This window comes from Gadus chalcogrammus, chromosome 9, assembly GCF_026213295.1.
Source record: "Gadus chalcogrammus isolate NIFS_2021 chromosome 9, NIFS_Gcha_1.0, whole genome shotgun sequence".
NCBI classification, from domain to species: domain Eukaryota; kingdom Metazoa; phylum Chordata; class Actinopteri; order Gadiformes; family Gadidae; genus Gadus; species Gadus chalcogrammus.
In genome coordinates, this window is record NC_079420.1 from 12,409,535 (window position 1) to 12,432,204 (window position 22,670).

Genomic DNA, 22,670 nt, shown 5'->3' on the forward strand with positions numbered 1-22,670 from the left:
GAACCTACCTGTGACACTGGGGGGTGGAACCCACAACCTACCTGTGACACTGGAGGATAGAACCCAGAACCTTCCTGTGACACTGGGGGGTGGAACCCAGAACCTTCCTGTGACACTGGGGGGTAGAACCCAGAACCTTCCTGTGACACTGGGGGGTGGAACCCAGAACCTTCCTGTGACGCTGCTTCCAGATCAGTTCTTAAATCCAGGGGTCCTAGGCTCTGGACTTTTAAATGAACAAAATACAATCCAAATAAAATATAAAAATACGCTAGTTGACGTGTGGCAGTTAGTGTAGTTTTCTATTTCTTAGTGTAGAAATGTCCCACTAGATTAGGAGGTACATTCTACCAGCTGTAGCTCTATGCTGTAGCTCTAGCTCTATGCTGTAGCTCTATGGTGACGTCACGTCCTCTTCCTCCTCCTCAGCTAGGAGCTCTTCTGAAGATGGCGGAGTGTGTACGTGTTCCCTTTCTCCTGCTCTTCGCGTTCATCGCATCGAATGTGTGTTTGATTCGCGGGGACAACGGGGGCTTCAAGGCCGTCGGTAAAGACGTTATCAACCCGCCGGTGAGACCGGGTGCCGTGGGGGAGGCTGACCGGAGCCCGGTAGTCGGGGCCGGCGGCCCAGTGAGACAGGGCGGCCCGGCGGAGGCTGACCGGAGCCCGGTAGTCGGGGTCGGCGGCCCGGTGAGACCAGGCGGCCCGGTGGAGGCTGACCGGAGCCTGGTAGTCGGGGCCTCGGCTCCCCGGCGGCGCTCCGCTCCCTGGAAGCTGGCCGAGGAGGCCGCCTGTCGGGACGACCTGAGCCGGCTCTGCCCCAAACACTCGTGGAACAACAACCTGGCCGTGCTTGAGTGTCTCCAGGACCGCAAAGAGGTGAGGAGGACCGGTCTGTCTCCGGGTCCGGTCCTGTCATTACTAGGATATAAACAGTGACCGCTTCATCACGAGGCATTAAGTCTGGGCGACCACTAAACCTGATTTTAGAGTTGTATCACACAGTGGACAGTAAACGGTTGGTTCACTCAAGGAGTAGATATATACCGGAATCCTCGTTATGGGTCTGGCTGGTTCTCGTCTCTCTTCACTCGTCTGTAAAGGTCCAACTGGTTTTAAAGTAAGGAACTGGAGCGATCATTAGGTGGGGAAACTTTACTATAAACTTAACTATTTCTTTCCAAAGCGACTTATGGGGATCTGGTATTGGAGACGCTGAGCAGAATGAAGGGACTTCCTGATCAGCGGTTAAGGTTATCCCCGCTATAGACGATCGAACTGACACCCTATAACGACAGTGTTGAGGATGCATTCCGCAAGTGGAGGAAGTCTACTGGACGCCTTCCTTCTCCTTGGCATTACGATACTCAGAATAACTTGGAGCACCTTTGGTCAGCTGAGAGCTGACCACGTACCTTTCAGTGACGTGGTGGCAGGAAGACCCTGTTATGTTCTGGGCTGTACCCTGTCATTGGGGTCAGGAGGGTTAAACGTTTAGGGGATGATCTTAAAATGGAGGATGTGGACTTCCATGTCCACAGTTCGACCTGTAGGCATCCTTCTGGAGGAGGGAGGCGTCCTTCTAGAGGAGGGAGGCGTCCTTCTAAAGGAGGGAGGCGTCCTTCTAGAGGAGGGAGGAGTCCTTCTGGAGGAGGGAGGAGTCCTTCTGGAGGAGGGAGGAGTCCTTCTAGAGGAGGGAGGAGTCCTTCTAGAGGAGGGAGGAGTCCTTCTGGAGGAGGGAGGAGTCCTTCTGGAGGAGGGAGGAGTCCTTCTAGAGGAGGGAGGAGTCCTTTTGGTGGAGGGAGGTGTCCTTCTAGAGGAGGGAGGTGTCCTTCTAGAGGAGGGAGGCGTCCTTCTAGAGGAGGGAGGCGTCCTTCTAGAGGAGGGAGGAGTCCTTCTGGAGGAGGGAGGAGTCCTTCTGGAGGAGGGAGGAGTCCTTCTAGAGGAGGGAGGAGTCCTTCTGGTGGAGGGCGGAGTCCTTCTGGTGGAGGGAGGTGTCCTTCTAGAGGAGGCAGGAGTCCTTCTAGAGGAGGGCGGAGTCCTTCTAGAGGAGGGCGGAGTCCTTCTAGAGGAGGGCGGAGTCCTTCTGGTGGAGGGAGGTGTCCTTCTAGAGGAGGCAGGATTCCTCTGGAGGAGGGAGGAGTCCTTCTAGAGGAGGGCGGAGTCCCTCTGGAGGAGGGTGGTAGGACAATTGGACTCCTCCCCCCTCTAGAGGATTCCTCCAGACCTCCTCCAAGAGGGGTCCTTGAAGCAGTGAGCCTGCCTTGTGGGCGATGGTGAGCTGTTCTCCTCTCGGCCTCATCACCAGTATTAAGGTGTTTCTAATAATAGACGTCTTGATTTATTCCACTTTTACCCCCTGTTGCCAACAATGATAAAATAGACGGAGGATCAGTTACCTTCAGCGGTCTTCTCGACTTGATCAGCCGGAGCTAAAACATTCGTCCTCATTCTTTTTTATTCTTCTGCATTGATTTGGAACGCGACAGGCACACGAGTCTCATGTTATTGATCAATCAGGATCAAGTTAGTAACAAGGCTGTGGTAGAATAACATCTGATTCACAGAACTTATTCATCAACGTTCATCATCATCCTCCAGTTCTCTTGATGCTGTGAGGTACCTGGTGCTAGGAGTTACGGGAGTTGGGGTTAGGAGATAGGAACCACGAATTGGGTTTTTAGGAGCTAGGGCTAGGAGCTTGGCGTTGGGGAAAGAAACTAGGTATAGGAGCTGGGTCTATAGGCTGGGGGAGACTAGGACCTAGGACTCAATGGAAGAGGTAGAGGGGAAGGAGGCTAGGGGATACGGTCAAGGGCGTACAATGAGAAGCAAACCGCAAAAATATGTCATAGGTTTTGTATGGGAACCGTTTAGACAAAGCGACTTTAGAAGTGGTCTGATCTAACCAGTCTGACTGGTCTAACACACCCAAGCTCCTGGCTGGAGGCTGGGTCGGCTCTGCCCCAGCTCCTGGCTGGAGGCTGGGTTGGGTCTACCCCAGCTCCTGGCTGGAGGCTGGGTTGGGTCTACCCCAGCTCCTGGCTGGAGGCTGGGTTGGGTCTACCCCAGCTCCTGGCTGGAGGCTGGGTCGGGTCTAGCTCCTGGAGGCTGTATCTCCCTGCAGGCGGTGAGGGCTGCTGGTCTTCAGACCATGGCATTATAACCGGTCGCCGCCCTGCTGCCGCTGCTCCACAACATTCCTCCTTGTGGCCGTGTGTGTTTGTGTTGGATGGAATATTCTGGGAAGGGCGAGTTAAAGATGCTCTGCTTTTCAATTGTGAAAATCACGCGTGATTTGGTCTATATGTTTGTGATTTAAGCTTTGAAGCTGTCGTGGTCATTAGTGTTCTTGTGTGCGCTAATTGAGCGACGGCTGCTAAGGAACCACCACAGGGCAATGATGGGGATAAAAAATCACCACCATCCTCCTCTCCAGATCAGGGAGTATGGTGTCTCCTCAGGCAGGATGGTGTCTCCTCAGGCAGGATGGTGTCTCCTCGGGCAGGATGGTGTCTCCCGGGCAGGGTGGTGTCACCTCGGGCAGGGTGGTGTCTCTGAGGGCAGGATGGTTTCTCTGAGGGCAGGGTGGTGTCTCCTCGGGCAGGGTGGTGTCTCTGAGGGCAGGATGGTGTCTCCTCGGGCAGGGTGGTGTCTCCTCGGGCAGGGTGGTGTCTCTGAGGACAGGGTGGTGTCTCCTGAGGCAGGGTGGTGTCTCCTCGGGCAGGATGGTGTCTCTGAGGGCAGGATGGTGTCTGAGGGCGGGGTGGTGTCTCTGAGGGCAGGGTGGTGTCTCCTCGGGCAGGATGGTGTCTCCTCGGGCAGGATGGTGTCTCCTCGGGCAGGATGGTGTCTCCTCAGGCAGGATGGTGTCTCCTCGGGCAGGATGGTGTCTCTGAGGGCAGGATGGTGTCTCTGAGGACAGGGTGGTGTCTCCTCGGGCAGGGTGGTGTCTCTGAGGGCAGGGAGGAATACACAGTGCTGTGTCGTCACACTGACTGCGCTCCTAGAGAAAATGTAACAATAATGTAAGGGGAGACGGCCGATTCTGTCTAGCAAACAAAGTTACAATGAATCAATCGCCACAGTGACATGGACAGTGTCTAAATAAAGCTTCTCTTTATTATTATCATAAGAGCTACGATGCAAATGGGGAATATTAAGCCTGCGGTGGCATCTGTACGCGCAGTTTGCAATTTATAGTAACAGTATTATAAAAAAATAAAGGAAGACGTCGGGAAACCCCGCAGTCGACTCAGATCCTCTGAGTCGACTGCTGGGTTTCCTGACTGATGATTCGAATCTTAGACTTTCAGCGGACAGCCCTAGAGTCAAGTATGCTAAATGTAGCCTCCAAGAAAACATAAAATTGTCCAAGAATTAAAAGGCAGACTGCAATCACAGCATCATCATATGTTTACGAAAGCTACAGCCCAAAATGATACAGTAGTGAAAGCTAGATTTATTGTGGCTGAAGAAATCGCAAAGCTTCAAAGTGGTCTTCAGAGGGGGCATTTCTGAATCAGTGCATAATTAATGTGTGTGAGCAGGTATACCCCAAGATACAGACTTTTTTGAATGTCAGTTTGTCAAGAAACACCGTCACAGGGTGTTAGGGTAAGAACCATCCGGCAATCTTACCCTACAGCTGGCCGAGGAGACGCAATTATCGATTTTATAACGATGGTATAACGATGTTATAATAACACAGTACAAATGTATGTTATTGCATGTACAATACTTGGACACATGAATAAACAATAATCAAATGCAAAGACAGTAATTTAACAATATGTTAAGGAACGGTTACATTTATGTAGTCTTACTGTTACAAACGGCCCTACTGTCTAACCATTTACTGCGCCTGAATGACCTTTCTCTGTACTGTCTAACCCCTGCCTTCTCCTTAATGACCTGTCTCTGTACTGTCTAACCCCTACCTGCACCTTAATGACCTGTCTCTGTACTGTCTAACCCCTACTTGCTCCTTCATGACCTGTCTCTGTACTGTCTAACCCCAACCTGCACCTTAATGACCTTTCTCTGTATTGTCTAACCCAGTCATACTCAAGTAGCGGCCCGCGGGCCTTTTGTGGCCCGCGGGGTGTCTATTAATGGCCCTCGAGCTGTTTTGAAAAGTTTTTTTAATTATTAAAAAAAAATAATAATCGTGCGGGGCGCTCTTATTTTGAAACCGCGCGCCGCAATCTCAATACGAGGCTGGGGGTTGCAACGATAAACAGATAGCACTCCAGCCCACAGACCGCTCCAGCCCTCCCAAACTCGAGGCAGACAGTCCATCTCAGCAGCAGTCAAGACCGATTTAGGGTCGTTTTAGACGCAGAGACGTAAGCACGTAATTTACACAAGGGACTTGTTTTAGACAAGTTTTGATTTACGGTTCCTTTAAGGTTCCTAAAGGATTGCGCGTGTTGCAAGGGGATTCTCCGCCAGAACAGTAGGGGGAGCAACGAACGAATCTGTGGGCGTGGAAGTGGAAATCGCTGGCTTGTTTATATTTATAATTATCATAATTCGTTCTTGTGTTTTCTTCTTCTCCTTCTTCAAAATTCTTCATTCGCTTCTGTCACGGCCTTTTAAAAATGGCGCTATTATGCTGTAAAACCGGAAATGTGAGACTCCTGAAAGGATGTGGTTAGCTGGCCAATCACAGTCTTTGCGAGCTGCGTAGGGCCGTAGTGTTTCAGTCGCATAGTCAGGAATTTTGGCCGACGCACTTAAGCACGTAAGGGGGGATATTTTAATGCGCAAGGGGGGGTTATGTATCTTACGTGCTTACGCGTTACGTCTAAAACAGAGCATATATCGGCCTCAGTCACACGTATACCGACCGGCCCCTTGAGTCACTGAAAAAATGTTTTGTGGCCCCTCATCATTTCTACTTGAGTACCCCTGGTCTAACCCCTACCTGCTCCTTAATGACCTGTCTCTGTACTGTCTAACCCCTACCTGCTCCTTAATGGCCTACCTATGTACTGTCTAACCCCTACCTGCTCCTTAATGGCCTGTCTCTGTACTGTCTAACCCCTACCTGCTCCTTAATGGCCTGTCTCTGTACTATCTAACCCCTACCTGTTCCTTAATGGCTGGTCTCCAGTCATTAAGGAGCAGGTAGGGGTTCCAGACCTCTTCAGTCAGAAGTAAACGGTGGCTGTAGGCTGTGGTTAATGTGGCGCTCTCTCATATCCTCCTCTGCTCCTCTAACCACCAGGAAACTGAGATCGCTGCTGACTGCAACCATGTGAGTATTTCATCTCTCAGCATGCATTATTCTAGCTGAGACGGTATCCCAGCATGCTCTCTGCTAGCCCAGACGGTATCCCAGCATGCACTCTGCTCGGCAATATGCCAGAATGCACCCTGCTAGCCATGTGTTGCTCCATGCTAATGGCTAATATTTAAGCTGTGTATTAATCAATGCTAACAGACTTCTCTAGCAGTAGTCTGTAAGCGGTTTCTCTAGCGGTAACCTACTAGCGGTTTCTGTAGTTGTAGCCTGCTAGCGGTTTCTTTTCGCTTGTCTTCATCGCATGTTATCTCCTGCAGCTGCTCTGGAATTACAAGCTGAACCTCACCACTGATCCCAAGTTCGAGTCGGTGGCCGTCGAGGTCTGCAAGACCACCATTTCAGAGGTCAGACCCCCACACAGCCATCTTCTGAATGGTTCCCCCCAAAAAAGTTGGGTGGAGCATTTCATACATCAGGGCTGCACCCTCACATTGGAATAGTGAATCATGTTCTGAGTCGACTCCAATTCTCCGTAATAACTTATTATTAAATAATAATTAAGTGCATTAGAAAATTCAAGTAAAAGCGCCCTGAGCTATGGTACCCTGGCGCCCTGAGCTATGGTACCCTAGCGCCCTGAGCTATGGTACCCTGGCGCCCTGAGCTATGGTACCCTAGCGCCCTGAGCTATGGTACCCTGGCGCCCTGAGCTATGGTACTCTGACGCTCCGTCGCCCGCAGATCAAGGAGTGTGCTGCAGAAGAGCGAGGGAAGGGCTACCTGGTGTCCTGTCTGGTGGATCACCGTGGAAACATCAGCGAGTACCAGTGCAACCAGTACATCACCAAGATGACCAGCATCGTGTTCAGCGACTACCACCTCATCTGCGGCTTCATGAACAAGTGTCGCGACGACATCAACAGCCTGCACTGTGGCAGCATCAACACGGGAGAGAAGGTACTGCTAACTAGTACAATTACTAGGACTAGTCATAGTACTAGTCACTATGACTAGAATGTACTGTATTATTCTAGATTTACTGTAATATATCTGTGTGTGCACCATGCTCATCTCTCTCTCTCTCTCTGTGTCCTAGGACCTCCACTCCCAGGGCGAGGTGATCGAGTGCCTGGAGAAGGGGGTGGTGCAGGAGGCAGAGGGGGGAGTGGGGGTCGCCCCCATCAGGGAGGACTGTAAGAAGGCCATCCTCCGCGTGGCCGAGCTCTCCTCCGATGACTTCCACCTCGACCGCTACCTCTACTTCTCCTGCAGGGACGACCGCGAGCGCTTCTGTGAGAACGTGAGTCCTACTGCAGCTCCTCTCCCTCCTCCTCCTCCTCCTCCCCTTTCATCTCCTTCTCCTTAAAAGACAATTCCGGTATTTTTAACATTGAGCCCCCTTTCTGGTTTGTCTAAGATGAAATAGAGTGGTTAACACCGAAATTTAGATTATTGGTCGTGTCTCGAGTATTTGGCCAATTTCGAATCGCATTGTGTGAATGAAACGGAAACCGGACCGGAACTGGAAACGGAAAGGGGGGCTGGTTGTAGTCTTTCGCTCGGTTCTCCGTATCAACAGTAGGGCTAGAACCGAGCGAAAAGACTACTTCCATTTCGGTTCCGGTCCGGTTTCCGTTTCGTTTACAAAATGCAGATTTACATAATGCCAAATAAAACACGACAGAAAGTGTATTTCGCTACGATACTTGATTAGGAACATCAACGAACACCACTAACCACTCGATAAGTTTCACATTTCTGAAAACAAACGTTTAGGGGTGTTTTTGAATGCCCATAGCCAGCCATTGTGAAGCAGCTAGGGGTGATTCGAAATTAGCCAAATACTCGAGACAGGATCAATAGCCAAAATTTCGGCGTTAACCACTCTATTTCATCCTAGACAAACCAGAGAGGGGGCTCAATCTTCAAAATACCGGAATTTTCCTTTAACTTCATCATCTCCTCTCTCCCTCTTCCTCCTCCAATTTGTGTGTGTGTGTATGTGTGTTGCAGACCCCAGCTGGAGAGGGGAGGGTCTACAAGTGTCTCTTCAACCACAAGTTTGAGGAAGCGATGTCTGAGCGGGTAAGAGAGTATAAGTGTGTGTGCTGTGGTAGTGTGTATCGTGGTAGTGTGTATCGTGGTAGTGTGTATCGTGGTAGTGTGTATTGTCGTAGTGTGTACTTGTATCAAGGCAGACTAGCAGGTGATACATCTTCATTGTGCTCCGAACGCAGAGCCTCCAGCAATGATTCTGTGTGTGTGTGTGTGGTTGTGTGTGTGTGTGTGTGTGTGTGTGTGTAGTGCCGAGAGGCCCTGACCACCCGTCAGAAGCTGATCTCTCAGGACTACAAGGTGAGCTACTCTCTGGCGCGGGCCTGCAGGGCCGACCTCAAGAAGCAGCACTGCAGCGTGGAGACGCCGCGCGCCCGTGCCCGCGAGGCCCGGCTGTCCTACCTGCTGCTCTGCCTGGAGTCCTCGGTCCACAGGGGTAGGGGACACACACACGCACGCAGATATGCACACGCACAGAGGCAGGCACACAGAGGCGAGCACACACACACATGCACAGAGAGAAACGCACACAGACACGCATGCACACACAGAGACAAGCACGCGAGCACACATAGACACACGAGCACACGTAGGCCCGCACGCACACAGAGACAAGCACACAGACACACACTCTCTAGTTCAGCATAGTTCAGTCAGGAAGGAGGAGCGAAATGCTGGATTTTATCTAGAGATCAATAGATCGATATCTATCGATCTCTATTCATAGATTAATAGATTGATAGATCTCGATAGATTGACAGATCACAGTTTTGCTCTCCTCGCTTTAGCGTAGTTGTTCAGCGTCAAGATGAGAGAGAGACATCGTCTGATGAGGCTGAACACGGAGCACAGGGGAGGAATACAGCTGGGTCCTGGGGCGTCCTGGGGGTACCAGTGGGTACCGGTGGGTACCGGCCGGTCCTTGTTTGCACTGGTGATCAGCTGTGGACCTCTTCCAGGGCGGACGGTCAGCGGCGAGTGCCAGGGGGAGATGCTGGACTACCGCCGGATGCTGATGGAGGACTTCTCTCTGAGCCCGGAGATCGTGCTCCACTGCCGCGGGGAGATCGAGGCCCACTGCTCGGGGCTGCACAGGAAGGGGCGCACGCTGCACTGCCTGATGAAGGTGGGCCGCGGCGACCAGGCCGCCATCGACAAGCAGTGCCAGAAGGCTGTGAGTACCACGCCCATCGGCGCGCCGTGACCTAGCGTCACCTAGAGGTGGTCTAGGGTTGAACCCCGTGTGGAGGCTCTGTAGATATGATCCCTCTGTCCCCGTCCGTCCCCCCCCCAGCTCCAGACCCTGATCCAGGAGGCGGACCCCGGGGCCGACTACCGCATCGACCGGGCCCTCAACGAGGCCTGTGAGTCCGTCATCCAGACCGCCTGCAAGCACATCCGCAACGGAGACCCCATGTAGGTCCACACACTGCTCTACACACACACTGCTCTACACACACACTGCTCTACACACACACTGCTCTACACACACTGCTCTACACACACTGCTCTACACACACTGCTCTACACACACTGCTCTACACACACACTGCTCTACACACACTGCTCTACACACACACTGCTCCACACACATACTGCTCCACACACATACTGCTCTACACACAAACTGCTCTACACACACACTGCTCTACACACACTGCTCTACACACACTGCTCTACACACACTGCTCCACACACACTGCTCTACACACACACTGCTCTACACACACACTGCTCTACACACACAGTGCCACACACTGCTCTACACACCCTGCTCTACACCCATATTGCTACACACCCTGCTCCACACACACTGCTCTACTCACTCTACACACACTGCTAGACACACTGCTCCACACACACTGTTCTACTCACACTGCTCTACTCACTCTACACACCCTGCTCTACACCCATATTGCTACACACCCTGCTCCACACACACTGCTCTACTCACTCTACACACACTGCTAGACACACTGCTCCACACACACTGTTCTACTCACTATACACACACTGCTAGACACACTGCTCCACACACACTGTTCTACACACACTGCTCTACTCACTCTACACACACTGCTAGACACACTGCTCCACACACACTGTTCTACACACACTGCTCTACACACAGTGTACACACACAGCTCTCTACACACAGAGTGTAGAGAGCTGTACACACGGGATGACCCAATGGGTGTGCTGTCCTCAGGATCCTGTCCTGCCTCATGGAGCATCTGTACACGGACAAGATGGTGGAGGACTGTGAGAGCCGCCTGCTGGAGCTGCAGTACTTCATCGCGCGTGACTGGAAGTACGTTAGCTACCCTCTATCTCGTTAGCCCTAATCAGCCTAGTCAGTCCTGTAACTCGTTAACTGTATGTCGTTAGGCTTGACCCCGTCCTGTAACTTTGTTAACTGTGTGTCTTAGGCTTGACCCCGTCCTTTATAAGAAGTGCCAGGGTGACGCCTCCCGGCTGTGCCACACCCCCGGCTGGAACGACACCAGCGAGATAATGCCCCCGGGAGCCGTGTTCTCCTGCCTCTATCGCCATGCCAACCGCTCCGTGGACCAAGGCCGGAGGGTAGGACCCTAACCCCAAGACCCCTTACCCCAGGACCCATGACCCTAACCCTTACCCTAACCCCAGGACCCTAACCCCGGAACCCTAATCCTAACCCCATGACCCCTAACCCCATTACCCTAACCCTAGCCCCAGGACCCATCAGCCTCCTCATCCGCCCTAGAGTTCCTTCTGATGTTGATCCTTCATCAATGTCACTCACATCTTTCAACCAGTTTTTACAGTTTTAAACTTGAGCTTTACTTGCTCCTCTCTCCTCATACCAAACCCCTCCCCGTCCTCCTCTCTCCTCATACCAAACCCCTCCCCGTGCTCCTCTCTCCTCATACCAAACCCCTCCCCGTCCCCCTCCTCTCCTCATACCAAACCCCTCCCCACCCTCTCTCTCCTGACCTCCTGCTCCTCCTCAGCTCTCCAGGGACTGTAAGGTGGAGGTGCAGAGGATCCTCCGTCAGCGAGCGCTGGACGTGAGGCTGGACCCGGAGCTCCAGACGCGCTGCATGACCGACCTCGGCAAGTGGTGCAGCGAGAAGATCAACGCCGGACAGGTCAGACCCCTGCTTGACTCTACTGCCTGACCTCCTCCCTGACCCCTGACCTCCTCCCCGACCCCTGACCTCCTCCCTGACCTCTGATCTCCTCCCTGACCTCCTCCCTGACCTCTGACCTCCTCCCTGACCTCTGACCTCCTCCCTGACCTACTCCTTGACCTCTGACCTCCTCCCTGACCTCCTCCCTCCTTCCCTACCTCGCCTCCATCCATTCATTCACCCCTACATGATTGACAGGTTTGTTGGTCAAAAGGCCTGTTAGATGTGGTTTACAGGATTGATTGACGGCTGGCGTTTTAATTGACAGCACAACTGTGGCTCTTGCAGGAGCTGGACTGTCTTCAGGACCACCTGGAGGACCTTGTGGCAGAGTGTCGAGACACAGTGGGAGACCTGACCGAGCTGGAGTCGGAGGTACAACTCTCAGACTCTCGTTCCAGCAGTCCTACTGTGTTACAGCAGAACCTCTGGTCCAGAAGTCCTACTGTGTTACAGCAGAACCTCTGGTCCAGAAGTCCTACTGTGTTACAGCAGAACCTCTGGTCCAGCAGTCCTACTGGGTTACAGCAGAACCTCTGGTCCAGCAGTCCTACTGAGTTACAGCAGAACCTCTGGTCCAGCAGTCCTACTGGGTTACAGCAGAACCTCTGGTCCAGCAGTCCTACTGGGTTACAGCAGAACCTCTGGTCCAGCAGTCCTACTGGGTTACAGCAGAACCTCTGGCCCAGAAGTCCTAATAAGCAGGACTTCTAGGGGGGAGAGGCTCAGAGCCTGGACCAGACACCAACAGCTGCCAGGGTTTCGTATCCACAGAAGAAAGCTTGTTTGCGAGTAGAGAGAGTAGATGACGTGTTTGAATATTTTAAATTGTGTATTTTCTTCACTTAATGTTTTCTGTTGGCCAATTCTGTGCTGACAGATCCCACAGAGAAAGAAAGGACTTTAGAAATGAATCCAAAGTCTGATTGGTGGGACTACCAGTAGAGTAGATGAGAACAGGACCTCCAGCTGACGGCTGGGTACCAGTAGAGGAAACTAATTCACCAGGTCAAACTAACCAGCTGACCTTCAGACGATGCTAATCTAAGACATACTCCACGTTTTCTGCAGGACATCCAGATTGAAGCTCTGCTGATGAGGGCCTGTGAGCCGGTCATACACGCCTACTGCCACGTAGGTCTCTCTCTCTCTGTCTGTGTGTGTATGCGTGTGTGTGTGTGTGTGTGTGTTTGTCTGTCTGTCTGTCTTGCCCTCTGTGTCTTACTCTTTGTGTCCGCCTGTCTGTCCGTCTGTCTCCTCAGGAGGTGGCAGATACCCAGCAGGACTCGGGGGATCTGATGGAGTGTCTGGTGCAGAACAAACACCAGAAGGAGATGAATGAGAAGTGTGCTGTGGGCGTCACTCACTTCCAGCTGGTCAGTCAGAGCGCTGCTCCTATCCAGAGGGTTAGGCTTTAGGGTTAGGGTTAGGCTTTAGAGTTAGGGTTAGGCTTTAGGGTTAGGCGTTAGGGTTTAGGGTTAGGCTTCAGAGTTAGGGTTAGGCTTTAGAGTGGTGTGCAGTAGTCCCACAAGGGTTAGACTTTAATGCTGTTACACACCGGCCCAACCGTTGGCCATCTGCAACGTTTGGGTAGGACTCGGACGAAACCATCTTTTAGCTGTTAAGTGTTCAGCTGTGTTCTATTCGTTTTTTAAATGAACAAAATACAAAAAAGGTCAAATACGAATTTGAGTTGAATGTGTTCCTTTCTACTCCAGATCCAAATCAAAGACTTTCGTTTCTCCTACAAGTTCAAGATGGCCTGCAAGGAGGATGTGCTCAAACTGTGCCCCAACATCAAGAAGAAGTAAGGCTGGAGACTAAGGAGACCTCAGAGCAACCACAGCATCCTCTAGATAAAGAACCAGAGGGCTAGCTAACCGAGGGCCAGCTAACCAGAGGGCTAGCTAACAAGATGGCCAGCTAACCAGAGGGCTAGCTAACCAGCTATGCATAACACCTTGAAACATGCAGCATCAAACTAAATCATACTCTCTGTCTCTGTCTCTGTCTCTGTCTCTCCTCTCTCTCTCAGGGTGGATGTGGTGCTCTGCCTCAGCACCCAAGTGAGGAACGACACCCTCCAGGATGCGAAGGAGCAGAAGGTTTCAGTCAAGTGTCGAAAGCAGCTCCGTGTGGAGGAGCTGGAGATGGTTAGTCAGGACCTTCAGCCTGTCTCTCTCTCCTGGTGGGCTCTGTCTCTCTCTCCTGGTGGTCGGTCAGGACATTCACCCTGTCTCTCTCTCCTAGTCGGAGGATATCCGGTTGGAACCAGAACTGTACGAGTCGTGTAAACAAGACATCAACAAACTGTGTCCCAATGTTGCTTTCGGCAGTGCACAGGTAAGCCTTTCTGTTTGTGAGCCTGTCTGTCGTTACCTGTCTCACTGCCTGTCAAGAACTAGAGCAAAGGTTTTTTTGTGTGTGTGTGCTTGTGTGTGTGTCGATTTGAGCTCAGCTTGTGTGCGTGTGTGTGTGTGTGTGTGTGTGTATGTGTGTGTGTGTGTGTGTGTCGAGGTGAGCTCATCTTGAATGTGTGTCGAGGTGAGCTCAGTGTGTGTTTGTGTGTCAAGGTGAGCTCAGTGTGTGTGTGACGAGGTGAGCTCAGTGTGTGTGTGTCGAGGTGAGCTCAGTGTGTGTTTTGAGGTGAGCTCAGTGTGTGTCCAGGTGAGCTCAGTGTGTGTGTGTCCAGGTGAGCTCTGTGTGTGTGTGTGTGTCCAGTTGAGCTCAGTGTGTGTGTCTGTTTCCAGGTGAGCTCAGTGTGTGACTGTTTCCAGGTGAGCTCAGTGTGTGTGTGTGTGTGTGTATGCAGGTGAAGGAGTGTCTGAAAGAGAAGAAGCGGCAGCTGACTCCGAAGTGTCACCAGCGGGTCTTCAGGCTGCAGGAGGTGGAGATGATGGACCCAGAGCTGGACTACCAGCTCATGAGGGTCTGCAGGAACATGATTCGGGTAAGACACGCCCCTCGGTCACGTGACCAGGTTAAGACATGCCCCTCAGTCCTATGACCCTGGTAAGACACGCCCCTCAGCCACATGACCCGGTCAGACTGATTGATTGTAGAGATCTGTATCAATAGTTTGAGAACAGTGCACCGAGGTTCCTCGAGAATCGTTGAGAGGTAACGCTGTGTCTTTGTGTGTGTGTGTGTGTGTGTGTGTGTGTGTGTGTGTGGTGTGTGGGGTGTGTGTGTGTGTGTGTAGCGGTACTGCACGGACTCGGAGGGGAAGAGTGTTCTTCAGTGTCTGAAGCAGAACAAGAACGCAGAGCTAATGGACCCCAAGTGTAAACAGCTGATCACCAAGAGACAGATCACCCAGAACACAGGTACTCACCCTCTCACCCAGAACACAGGTACTCACCCTCTCACCCAGAACACAGGTACTCACCCTCTCACCCAGAACACAGGTACTCACCCTCTCACCCAGAACACAGGTACTCACCCTCTCACCCAGAACACAGGTACTCACCCTCTCACCCAGAACACAGGTACTCACCCTCTCGTGTGTGTGTGTGTGTGTGTGTGTGTGTGTGTGTGTGTGTGTGTGTGTGTGTGTGTGTGTGTGTGTGTGTGTGTGTGTGTGTGTGTGTGTGTGTGTGTGTGTGTGTGTGTGTGTGTGTGTGTGTGTGTGTGTGTGTAGACTACAGGCTGAACCCGGTCCTGAAGAAGTCCTGTAAGGCGGACATCCCCAAATTCTGTCAGAGCATCCTGAAGAAAGGGGGCGGCGACAGTGAGCTGGAGGGTCAGGTGATCGCCTGCCTCAAGCTGAAGTACGCCGACCAGGTAAACACTGACTGACCAATCAGAGAGGACCTCTGTTGTCTGACTGCTGCTGTGTAGCGCTAGCTGGCTGCTACTGTGTGATTAGTGCTAGATAACTACTACTGTAAATGGCTAGCTGACTGCTACTGTGTGAATAGTGCTAGATAACTACTACTGTAAATGGCTAACTGACTGCTACTGTGTGAATAGTGCTAGATAACTACTTCTGTAAATGGCTAACTGACTGCTACTGTGTGAATAGTGCTAGATAACTACTTCTGTAAATGGCTAACTGACTGCTACTGTGTGAATAGTGCTAGATAACTACTTCTGTAAATGGCTAACTGACTGCTACTGTGTGAATAGTGCTAGATAACTACTTCTGTAAATGGCTAGCTGACTGCTACTGTGTGTGCAGCGCTTGTCTCCGGACTGTGAGGACCAGATCCGGGTGATTCTGGAGGAGTCGGCGCTGGACTACAGACTGGACCCTCAGCTGCAGATCCACTGCACCCCTGAGGTACGACATATCATGAGTGTGTGTATGTGACTGTGTGGTGTTTATATAACTTGGTGTTGTATACATGTGTGGTGTGTGTATATGAGTGTGTTGTGTGTATATAACGTGTGTGGTGTGTATATGAGTGTGTTGGGTGTATCATACCTACAATCTAGTTACCATTTGGCGAAATTCGCAGTTTTTAACTCAAAATCTGTCATTTACGTGAATCGTGGTGATTCTAAGAGGTTTTTTTTAGTGGGGGGGGGACCGACCGACCAACCATAGACTGTGTAATAACCAACTGTATAATGAGCGAGAAACAAGTGTGCTATCTTCACAATAAAAAATCTTTGGCCAAATGACTCGCGTTCCACGACCACCAATCATAATCAAGATAAACCACAGCGTGTGTTTTTTTTCTCCATCGGTCCAGTCCTGGAGTGGAATTGCTCAGTCGTCAGTCACTCCCGAAAGAAAACAAAAAGTTTAAAATGAGGCTGCGCCTGGGTTATTTTGTTTTGATAAACGTATACTTTAAAACAGCCCATCATTAGCTGCGTTAACGTGGACACTTCTAAACCGATTAGAAGTGGAAGAACAGCCCAATCGGAATAAAAAATTATCATATATACGCCTACATCGGAATAAAATTCTGTGCGGATTAAAATAGGTGGTGTAGTCCACTATAATCGACATGTATACACTTATTCCAATTGGTTTAGGTGGGTGCGGCTGCTTTTTAACTTAGAGCGATGGCATCAGCAGCTGCAGTAGTTTGCAATTGGTCCCTCTGTACTTTTATGCGCACCGAACTTGACCGCTGTCAAGTTCGGTAAAAAAAAGTGGATATCTTTTGCCTGATTCACGTCTTTCTTACACACGCGTGTGAAGATATTGTTTCATTTTGGCAAGGGCCCGTTTAATAAGCTGTGTATAGATGATGTATAGAACGCTGCCGGTCATTATCGAAAATAATACCCTTCAGGGCGAAGCAAGACACCTCCGCTTCGCGTCGGGGTCCGGTTCTCCCTGTCGGGGCTTATTTTCCCGGTAATGACCGGCGTTCTGTACAACATTATCCCTTACATACATCATATAAGTCCAGACCAACATAACGGTTGTGCGCGAGAGACATATGAACGTACGCTTACCACTTTTGTAAATACCATATATACAGTACATTCGGAAAATTGCCAAATTTGGTAAATGGGATTTACTGTTTACCTGTCCTAAATGTGCATGTTTGGTATAGCGCCCTCATGTGGCAGCAGAAATAATGTCTTTAAAACTGGTTTGGTTATAGTGGATTGACCTTTTCACATTTAAATTGTTCTGTTGAAACACAACTATGAGAAGGGGCACCTGCTTTTTTTTGTTTTACTTGGGTGCAAATGAGATATTAACACTGAAGGATTTTTCACAACTTAACTAATACACTAGAATGCGTAGTTTACATGTTAAAATAGCTAACGGTTTAGGTTGTCACCTATTTCAGCACTTGAGTTTGCAGGTATGGTGTATATAATGTGTGTGTTGTGTTGTGGTGTATATAACGTGTGTGTTGTGGTGTGAATAATGTGTGTTGTGTTGTGGTGTATATAACGTGTGTGTTGTGTTGTGGTATGATTATTATGTGTTGTGTTGTGGTGTATATAACGTGTGCGGTGTGGTGTGTATACTATGTGTGTTGTGTGGTGGTGTATATAACGTGTGTGGTGTGTTGTGGTATGATAATGTGTGTTGTGTTGTGGTGTATATAACGTGTGTGTTGTGATGTGGTGTGTATAATGTGTGTTGTGTGTGGTGTGTTTATAACGTGTGTGGTGTCTATATAACGTGTGTGGTGTCTATATAACGTGTGTGGTGTCTATATAACGCGTGTGTGTGTAACGTGTGTGTGTGTGTGTGTGTGTGTATGTAAGGTGTGTTGCGTTGTTAACATGAGTTGTGTACATAAAGTGTGTGTTGTGTTGTTAACGTGTGTTGTGTATATAAAGTGTGTGTTATGTATCTTGTGTAGATCGCGCGGCTGTGCTCGGAGGAGGCCGCGGCCCAGGAGCAGACCGGTCAGGTGGAGGAATGTCTGAAGTTCAACCTCCTCAAGATCAAACCAGAAGCCTGCAAAAAAGTATGGCCAATCACAACCCTCCATACGCACCCATCAGCCAATCACAACCCTTCATACGCACCCATCAGCCGATCACAACCCTCCATACGCACCCATCAGCCAATCACAACCCTCCATACGCACCCATCAGCCAATCACAACCCTCCATACGCAACCATCAGCCAAACACAATCCCCCACACACACCCATCAGTCAATCATGGAACACCACCTGATCCACGCTTACACACTTCCTGTCTGCTACAGGAAGTGCTGAACATGCTGAAGGAGAGCAAGGCGGACATCTTTGTTGACCCGGTGCTCCACACGGCCTGCGCCCTCGACATCAAACACCAGTGTGCTGCCATCCCGCCCGGCCACGGACGACGTGAGACACCCCTCTGACGCACTCTGACCCACTCTCTCTGACCCACTCTCTCTCTGACCCACTCTCTCTCTGACCCACTCTCTCTCTGACCCACTCTCTCTGACCCACTCTCTCTCTGACCCACTCTCTCTCTGACCCACTCTCTCTGACCCACTCTCTCTCTGACCCACTCTCTCTCTGACCCACTCTCTCTCTGACCCACTCTCTCTCTGACCCACTCTCTCTCTGACCCACTCTCTCTCTGACCCACTCTCTCTCTGACCCACTCTCTCTCTGACCCACTCTCTCTCTGACCCACTCTCTCTCTGACCCACTCTCTCTCTGACCCACTCTCTCTCTGACCCACTCTCTCTCTGACCCACTCTCTCTCTGACCCACTCTCTCTCTGACCCACTCTCTCTCTGACCCACTCTCTCTCTGACCCACTCTCTCTCTGACCCACTCTCTCTCTGACCCACTCTCTCTGACCCACTCTCTCTCTGACCCACTCTCTCTCTGACCCACTCTCTCTCTGACCCACTCTCTCTCTGACCCACTCTCTCTGACCCACTCTCTCTCTGACCCACTCTCTCTCTGACCCACTCTCTCTGACCCTCTCTCTCTGACCCACTCTCTCTCTGACCCACTCTCTCTCTGACCCACTCTCTCTGACCCACTCTCTCTCTGACCCACTCTCTCTCTGACCCACTCTCTCTCTGACCCACTCTCTCTGACCCACTCTCTCTCTGACCCACTCTCTCTGACCCACTCTCTCTCTGACCCACTCTCTCTCTGACCCACTCTCTCTCTGACCCACTCTCTCTCTGACCCACTCTCTCTCTGACCCACTCTCTCTCTGACCCACTCTCTCTCTGACCCACTCTCTCTCTGACCCACTCTCTCTCTGACCCACTCTCTCTCTGACTCACTCTCTCTGAATCACTCTCTCTCTGAATCACTCTTTCTGATTCACTAACTCACTCTGACTCAATCTATATTTCTCTGACCCGCTTCCTTTCACACGAAAGGTTTACACTTCTGTTTGAACAAAAAGTTATATAACTAATATTTTGGCCCTGTAATAGTTTGTTGGCTCCAGTAGTAGCTTGAGTCCCCAGAGCACAAGTTGGCGAGGCGGGCTAAAGTATGCTGAACACCAGCAGCTTGTGTTGGCTAACTGTTTGACGGTTGGAACTCAACCGTTAGCTAGGGAGCCATCTCACCAGCTAGCCGGTACAGACGTGTTGTGATGTGTGTCTTCAGAGATGTCCTGCCTGCTGGATTCCATGCAGGACAAACGAGTCCGTTTGCAGCCAGAGTGTAAGAAGAGGCTTCAGGACCGCATCGATATGTGGGGCTACGCTGCAAAGGTAATCTAATCCTAATGATCTAGCCCCAATGATCTAACCCCAATGATCTAACCCCAATGATCTAACCCCAATGATCTAACCCCAATGATCTAATCCCAATGATCTAACCCCAATGATCTAACCCCAATGATCTAACCCCAATGATCTAACCCCAATGATCTAACCCCAATGATCTAACCCCAATGATCTAACCCAGGGATGGGCAACTTTCATGATAAAGAGGGCCACATTTTTTATCATAACCATCGGAGGGCCACATGACTGCACACTTCAACTAAACGTGAGCTGAGAGAAGCTACATAATTTTGAATTTGGTAGATGATTTCCTGTATTCTGGTGCATTTTGGCGATGGCCACTACCTAAAAAATCGTCCAGAATCATAACCTATGTACGGTATGTTAATTGAACCAACATACATTAATTTCATGTTTTCCATGCTCAAACAGCCACATGAATGGTCAGTATTTTTGTCAGTGCAAAGGGCTCACATACATCATCATTCAATGAAGTCAAAAAACTGGAAAACAGTGGCCCAACATTAAGTGCAACAACTCAATGAACTCAAACCCAACAAGCAGTTGTAGTAGTTGTAGTGGCGACTTAAGTGGATATCTTTAATGACTGATATCGCTTCTAAGCAAACTAGACGCATGGGTTTGAATTTTGAATTCTATGAATTCTTCTCATCTTTCTTGAACGAGTTTTCTGTAACTCGATCAATTATTATTATTATTATAATTTTTTTTTTTTCTTTTTTGTGCGGGCTGAGTGGGCATGCGGGTCGCGGGTCGCGGGTCGCGGGTCGCGGGCCGCAAGTTGCCCATCCCTGATCTAACCCCAATGATCTAATTGCAATGATCTAACCCCAATGATCTAATCCCAATGATCTAACCCCAATGATCTAACCCCAATGATCTAATCCCAATGATCTAACCCCAATGATCTAACCCCAATGATCTAATCCCAATGACCGCAATGATTGCACACTGTAGCTTTTATTAACGCTCCGGTTACGCCTCATTTTAAAGTTGATCCTCGGGTCGCAATCGCATAGGAGAGTGCTGCTCCCTAGTACTAGAGAATGATCTAGAGTGCTGCTCCCTAGTACTAGAGAATGATCTAGAGTGCTGCTCCCTGGTACTAGAGAGTGATCTAGGGTGCTGCTCCCTGGTACTAGAGAGTGATCTAGAGTGCTGCTCCCTAGTACTAGAGAGTGATCTAGAGTGCTGCTCCCTAGTACTAGAGAATGATCTAGAGTGCTGCTCCCTGGTACTAGAGAGTGATCTAGGGTGCTGCTCCCTGGTACTAGAGAATGATCTAGAGTGCTGCTCCCTGGTACTAGAGAATGATCTAGAGTGCTGCTCCCTGGTACTAGAGAATGATCTAGAGTGCTGCTCCCTGGTACTAGAGAATGATCTAGAGTGCTGCTCCCTGGTACTAGAGAATGATCTAGAGTGCTGCTCCCTGGTACTAGAGAATGATCTAGAGTGCTGCTCCCTGGTACTAGAGAATGATCTAGAGTGCTGCTCCCTGGTACTAGAGAGTGATCTAGGGTGCTGCTCCCTGTTACTAGAGAATGATCTAGAGTGCTGCTCCCTGGTACTAGAGAATGATCTAGAGTGCTGCTCCCTGGTACTAGAGAATGATCTAGAGTGCTGCTCCCTGGTACTAGAGAGTGATCTAGAGTGCTGCTCCCTGGTACTAGAGAGTGATCTAGAGTGCTGCTCCCTGGTACTAGAGAGTGATCTAGAGTGCTGCTCCCTGGTACTAGAGAGTGATCTAGAGTGCTGCTCCCTGGTACTAGAGAGTGATCTAGAGTGCTGCTCCCTGGTACTAGAGAGTGATCTAGAGTGCTGCTCCCTGGTACTAGAGAGTGATCTAGAGTGCTTCTCCCTGGTACTAGAGAGTGATCTAGAGTGCTGCTCCCTGGTACTAGAGAGTGATCTAGAGTGCTGCTCCCTGGTACTAGAGCAGCTTCCTCGTCTATATTTCTCTGGCGGTCGGACCTATGCGTTGATGTACCAGCTGTTGGGATTGAGTCTCTAATCGTGTGGATCAATCCCTTTCCCGTGATATGCGGCATGAGTGAACATCTGCAACATGACACCATGACCTCTGACCCGTCACCTTTGACCTCCAGGTGGCGCCGGCTGACGGTTTCTCGGACCTGGCCATGCAGGTGATGACTTCACCGTCCAAGAACTACCTGCTGGCGTCCATCGGGGGGGGCGTGGCCCTGCTCTTCGTCTTGGGTCTGCTCTGCGGCCGCATCACCAAGAGACTGACGCAAGAGCTGAAGGACAGGTAGAGTGGGGACACGCCCACTCTCCTCCCACTGCCACCAAGCCACACCCCCTGCCTCCAACAAGCCACGCCCCACCTGGCTGAACTCACTGAGGGGAGGGGCTCCATGTTGAAGCTGTTTATTGGAACAGTTTATGGCCGCCTCCTGGGTCTAATCCCGCTTCTTCCTGCAAGAGCCACGCCCCTTCCTTACCTCTCCTCTTTGTTTCCTGTTGTGATTGGACATTAACTCCTCCCCGCCAGGGTATTCCTCCAATCAGGTGTGTGTGTGTGTGTGTGTGTGTGTGTGTGTGTGTGTGTGTGTGTGTGTGTGTGTGTGTGTGTGTGTGTGTGTGTGTGTGTGTGTGTGTGTGTGTGTGTGTGTGTGTGTGTGTGTGTGTGTGTGTGTCTGTGTCTCTCCCCGTGGTATTACATGGTCTCGAGGGCCCTGTGACATAACACCTCCTCCTGCTGTGATTGGTTGACTAACAGTCAGGGGGCGGGGCCTCGATGCGAAGGAAGCGAAGCGGCTCACTGTCGCACTCTGATGACATCAGTGACCCCTGCTGGCCTGATCTGGTACGACCGCTCTGATTGGTGCATCAAGGCTGAGCAAGCAATCAACAGCATCCATGTTTCAAGTGTTCGGTTACCATAGAGATGAGATGTGAACATTTTTGTTTAAAATAATGATACTGGAATCATTGCACATTTGTTGTTGTCTTTTTCTATCTTTGAATATATATATGTGTATATATTTATGTATATGTGTATTTATGCATATATATATATATATATATA

General features: G+C 50.5%; 1 protein-coding gene across 1 annotated transcript; it reads left to right on the forward strand.

The window, feature by feature from the left end:
• Positions 1-410: 410 nt before the first annotated feature.
• Positions 411-22,670, forward strand: LOC130389669 (Golgi apparatus protein 1-like). Its single transcript, XM_056599552.1, has 26 exons — positions 411-879; positions 6,233-6,262; positions 6,568-6,654; positions 6,992-7,207; positions 7,347-7,550; positions 8,264-8,335; positions 8,555-8,741; positions 9,265-9,479; positions 9,600-9,721; positions 10,515-10,616; positions 10,735-10,888; positions 11,299-11,436; positions 11,767-11,853; positions 12,550-12,612; positions 12,741-12,854; positions 13,197-13,285; positions 13,514-13,631; positions 13,729-13,821; positions 14,291-14,428; positions 14,681-14,804; positions 15,119-15,261; positions 15,659-15,760; positions 17,763-17,870; positions 18,116-18,236; positions 19,479-19,585; positions 21,727-22,670. The coding sequence occupies exons 1-26, from the start codon at positions 448-450 to the stop codon at positions 21,892-21,894; spliced, it is 3,534 nt and encodes a 1,177-aa protein (XP_056455527.1). The 5' UTR covers positions 411-447; the 3' UTR covers positions 21,895-22,670.